The 5723-nt window shown below is 40.8% G+C and overlaps 1 protein-coding gene across 1 annotated transcript; it reads left to right on the forward strand.

Annotated features, from left to right (window-relative positions):
* Window positions 1-484: 484 nt before the first annotated feature.
* Window positions 485-5521, forward strand: stc2a (stanniocalcin 2a). The gene is made up of 4 exons (XM_057850413.1): window positions 485-782; window positions 2013-2155; window positions 3094-3305; window positions 3445-5521. Exons 1-4 carry the CDS (start codon window positions 644-646, stop codon window positions 3797-3799), a joined length of 849 nt encoding a protein of 282 aa, XP_057706396.1. The 5' UTR covers window positions 485-643; the 3' UTR covers window positions 3800-5521.
* Window positions 5522-5723: the final 202 nt, after the last annotated feature.

A 5723-nucleotide genomic window follows, 5' to 3' on the forward strand; every position in this document is an offset into this window, starting at 1 on the left:
ACCTCCCCCTGGGATTTGGTTGAGCAGAGACATGCAGGCTTATACAGTGCACCACCTTAAAGTGGAAACAAAGTTTCTATTGTCACTAGAAATATTTTAGGGACTGCTTTTGCACTGAAATATATTCTAAACGATAAGAAAAAAAATCCTGTAACTTCTGGTTAATTCATTTTAAAGCATTCGTTTTCTAATTTTCTGCTTGTATCTTGTTTATTGTATCTTAATCCCACTGTTTTATTCTTGAGTTAATATGGGATAATTTGGCACTTGAAATTATTATCATCATCCAACAGCCACCAATGTTACTTGTAGTATGTATGTATGTATGTATGTATGTATATACTGTATATATTTGCTCCACAGTAATGTTAATATGGGGAACTTTCTTTTTCTGGCCCCGCCCCACAAAGCAGCGGACTCTGACGTCAGCCTTTCTGATTGGCTGAGATGGGCCGAGCGACAACACCTGCTTAACTCCTTCATCCAAATTGACAACTGGGACTCTTGAGAAATATAGGCAGCATCCACGGCAGCTCATGCATTCACTTCGACGACGAGCCGCAGAGGTGAAGCATCACGTGCCATCCACGCACGCTTCCCACGTACACTGGCGGATCTTTGCCGGAAAAGGTGCAGAGACGCGATGTTTCTTAAAGTGGCCGTGGTGGTGCTGATTCTCTCGGTACTGGAGCAAGTGGTTGGCTCGGATAATATCGACATTTACGACACCCCGCCGGAGAAGCTCGTCATCCCCAAAGGACGTCTCTCCCTGCAGAATACAGGTTGGCAATACAGTACGGTTAAGTGGATGTGTACGTAAGACAGGTGATTGCGTGCATACGAGTCATGTCAAGACAATTGCTTTTTCAAACTAATCCGTTTTCTAGCCACTTGAAAAACGGTACCTTGATATGCAAATAATCATGGAAAGGACCACTTGGAATCCAATATTCTGAGCAAAGGCATTTATTTTTAAACAATGATAATAACAATTATGAAATATATTTTTAAATTAAAAATACAATTGCGCTACACAACACAAAACAAAAATGCCACGAAAAGTGGATGTGCAGATTAATTATTTTCCTTCTGCCACTATGTCTCCAGCAAAGATGGATGACAATATATTTGTCCTAGTAAATCAATCACTTTTTAACCAAAAAATGTGGGTAATTTACCACAACATAATTATTGATATCTCATGGAACGTTGTCAAATGGTGTGACATGTCCTCAAAACTTATTGCTTCTGTTTGCACCGTATCCAGGATGACTATTGACTGCATCTCCAACCACTCAAGCTTACTGGTGTAAATAAAGGCTAATTTCCTTGACGATATTGACAAACACACAGGCAGATTTAATAGTGGAGTACCCCCTCCCGCTCTCACACTCCTGTAACAGCAGCGTGTAACTCAATGCATGCTGCGGCCAAGCTCGTACGATCCAAGCACATTCCCCTGATGCCAAAACAAGCACTGCCGTCAGCGGCTCACTTTTCCTGCGCACTTAAGTTCAACTAGGGCTCACAAACCAGGGGGTTTGTGTGGTGGTTTTGCACAGAAAGTGGGAGAAAAACCAGCTCCGAGGCAACTTGCCCTGAATGAAGCTTTACTGGGGTCCAACAGGTGTGATCTGCCAGTTTCAAATTCAGCAGCATTTGCCACTCATGACTAGTGAAACTGTTGAGGAACAACCAGTTGTCAGTATTCACAACGTTTGTTGTTTAGATGTACACATTTTCATTTTATTGCACACGTTGCTATTCCGGTAAAGCTCTGAGGAAATGCTCGTATCTGCAATGCACCATCCCAATACTCAATTGAGGTTTTGCAGTTGGACTGTGGTGCATTAGATTCTATTGCCTCACCCCCTCTTGAGTCCTAATTGGCATTTTTATCTTGCAGGCTAAAGGACCACTTGGATTTGTGTAAATATTTGTTTATGTGATGTGTCCTGCAGCTTGGCCTTCTACACACCACTACCTCTTCTAATGTGCTCTCTCTATTCTAGCTGAGATCCAACACTGTCTTGTGAGCGCGGGCGATGTCGGCTGTGGCGTGTTCGAGTGCTTTGAGAACAACTCCTGCGAGATACGAGGGCTGCAGGAGATCTGCATGACGTTCCTGCATAATGCTGGCAAATTTGACTCTCAGGTATTAGCGTACCGTTTGCAAGAATTGTAGAACCAGGGGGCAACATTCCTTTACACTGACTCGTTGAGCTGGACTCATCTGGGAAGAGATTTGTTTATTTCTGTTTGTGCTTCTCTCAAAAGGTGAAGCTGTTGTAAATGGGAAATCATGACATCATATTAACTAATTGCTTAAAGCGTCACAAGTCTTTTCCCATATTTTGCACTATTTCTTGCATAAGTTAGGTTGAAATCAGAGTGTGCCTTGTTGAAGTGTGTTATCTGTTTAATTTTTTATTCGATTGAGATCATGTTTGCAAGTGCGTTCGTTCTGCAAACGGTAGGTTTGGAAAAAGGTAACACAACAAAATGGATGGGACTTCAGTCGCCGTCAATAGCATACAATGATAAAAATGTTGCACACACCCTTCCCCGTCATACCCTAGTCTTTCTTGTCCTCCCTCTCGAATGCCAATTGCTGTAAATGGCAGTCAATGATTTAAGTCAGTGTATATGGGTTTTTGCACAGAAAGTGGACGCACAGGAAGTTTTTGAACGGTTTTATATATATCAGTGGGCTGAATTTATTGCTCTTTTGTCTCCAGATGTTCTGCTTTTTTGTAAATACCGTATTTGTACGTGTATAACTGCACAACGTGCCTCATTATCTCCCCTAATATGTTTTAGTATTTTGATTAACTTTATATTTGAGTTTGGAATTTTTATTATGTTTTTACTGCTCGTCCGTGTCGTTCTTTTCCCTGATTTATGACTGTTGTCATTGCAGTTGTTCCAAAAATGGCTTTTTTGTTGAGCAGGCTTTGATCGAATGTTCGTTTGAACAGAGGATTGCAGTGTCAACACAATGTTGATGTGGAACTGCTATTTGTCTTTTGTTAGATTTCAAATGCAAAGGGCTTTGTTGCAACATTAATTATCTTCCTGTGTGCTTTTGTGCAGGGGAAATCTTTCATCAAGGATGCTCTGAAGTGTATGGCCCATGGGCTTCGACACAAGTTTAGCTGTATCAGTAGAAAGTGTGTTTCCATTAAGGAGATGGTGTTCCAACTCCAGAGAGAGTGTTATATAAAACACAATCTGTGCTCAGCTGCTAAAGAAAATGTTGCCGTCATGGTGGAAATGATCCATTTCCAAGATCTCTTCCCTAAAGGGTAAGCAACTGGACACTGTGTTTTTAAACAAAGCTTGGCCTTTTTAGGATTTCTTTTAGACATTAATCCTTACTTTGTCAAAGTATTTGACCTTTATTTGTCCAAACATCATATAATTTATCGGCTTCTGTCTGCCTAGTCCTTATGTGGAGTTGGTGAATATTCTGCTGGGTTGTGGAGAAGAGGTGAAGGAAGCATTAACTCGTAGTGTCCGGCTTCAGTGCGAGCAGAACTGGGGAGCTTTGTGTGACAGCCTCAGCCTCTGTTCTTCCTTGACGCCTTCGCCCTCAGCTGCCGAACAACGCCGCCCGTCTCCATCTCACCCTCAGCCGGAGCACCCCCGCCACCCACGCCATGGTGATAGAGACAAACCCGGTAAGGCTGGGTTCCACGCTCATCATCGCGGTCGCAATCAGGGACTGCGTCGCCAAAGTCCAGATGCTGGAGCAGCAGTGGAGCAGGAAGACCCCGAGGCCACTGACATTAGGAGGTGAAAATGCAGGAGATTATAACACTGATAAACCCAACACCATTTAATAGCACACTTGGACATTTCACACAGAGCAGAGGGAAAACCAGCCCCTTTTCTGTGTACTTTTTTTCACCTTCTCCAGTCATTCCAGCAGTCTCACATGGTAAACTTGCAGGGTAATTGTGGCATAGCATGAATTGTTATGTCTGACTATAGGCCACATTTTTTAAGGAATAATTACTATTATCATGATTATTTCTATTTTTTACTCTTTTGGCTGTAATCTAGCATTTCTCTAATCATACTTACTGTAAGATTTGACTATATTTGTATTATTTATTTTCTTTATGCAATGTTGAATTATTAAAATGTAAATAGGATTAAAAAAAGCTATATTTATATGAACGTGTATAAATATAGTTAAAATATAGAATAGTGATTCAGGTCGTATACAGTGTGCTGTTGTTTCCCCCCACAGTATTGCACCTATCTCGCATTGCTCTGTAGATATGTAACATACACCGTCAGTTTCTAATTGAGAATGTGCATTGTAACTAAATAGATACTTGATAGTGAAATACCAATTGTACAGGTTTGAAGTCCAGTTCTGGCACATATGAATTGTAGTGCATTATTATAGTGACGGCGCCAACAAAGCAGTTATGAATGAACATGGGATTCATACATAGATTTATATCCAACCACCCCCCAGAACTGCAAATTGTTGGTAGGTTAACATTGGAGAGGAACAGTAATGAGGAATTTGCTACGATTTTCGTTTAGATGCAGAAACAGTCACATTATTCAATGAACAGAACACATGGCTGTCACGTTTGAGGCTATCATACTGGCAAATGTTCCGACATTGTCTCCAATCTTTTTTGTATCTAGTCATCAGCACATGATTACATTTCACAGATAATCAATCACAAAAAAAGAAAGGGAGTCCAGTGTTTTACGTGAATAACTGAGGGGAATGAATGTTCTGTTTTTATGATGTTGAGCCACAAATGTCTTTGCTTTTGCACTTTTGTTAGATTTTGTTGGACTGCTGAAAGTTTAAGAATGAACCATGTGACTCGACAACCCCACAAACATGCCGCTTTGTACAGGGTATTTAATCTGACCAAGCACCAAGTTTTGCATGTATGCCCATTGCCTTGCTTGCAACGGTCAAATCAGCCTATTTTGTTCTTTCGAGTCACTCACCAAGGTCTGCAGAGATGAGAGGGCCTGTTTGAGCTGCAGGCGATAAAGCAAGGACCCAGGAAGTGGGTTATGTCCACACATGGTGTATGTTATTATAAATGTTATATTTACAGAGGCCACGAGAGCATTCCTCTGGGCCTCAGCCAAGAGGCAGCAACTCCAAGAGGTAAGCCTGTGTAGGAAGAAGCACAGAGAAAGGCCTGTTATTTTTTTCTTATTATGTTGTCATCCCTCAGGTCATCGACACAAACTGTTGACCTTTTAAGGCCAGCCATGCTTTTGCAGTATAATTCTTTTTAGAATCATGTAAAACCATGCTCCAAAGCACAATGGCAAATTACAATCAACACAAATGTCAATTTCCTTTTGTATGATATGAAGCACAAGAACATTTCCCCCATTCTTTTACAGATGTTGGAGATCTAAGGAGACATAAGCTATTTTTATTGAATATGTACTGTGTGTATGTGTAACATGACATTCTGTTTATTGTAGTGGCTTTCCTTTAATTGAAGAACAATAAAGTTTGTTGCTATTATCACACGGATGTACTTTCTGTTGTTTTTTTAACAAGGCTTTCACAATTCAAGTTTTGGGATTAATGATGTCTGAGGTCTTGCCATCATCAAAATGATTGTATCCTTACTTTGTACAGCAAACTGTATAGATTTGTACATTTTACATCCATATAACATGGAGCTTGGCAGTGCAATCGTATCAGTGCTAACGAAGTTAGG

This window comes from Corythoichthys intestinalis, chromosome 11, assembly GCF_030265065.1.
Source record: "Corythoichthys intestinalis isolate RoL2023-P3 chromosome 11, ASM3026506v1, whole genome shotgun sequence".
Classification (NCBI taxonomy): Eukaryota; Metazoa; Chordata; class Actinopteri; order Syngnathiformes; family Syngnathidae; genus Corythoichthys; species Corythoichthys intestinalis.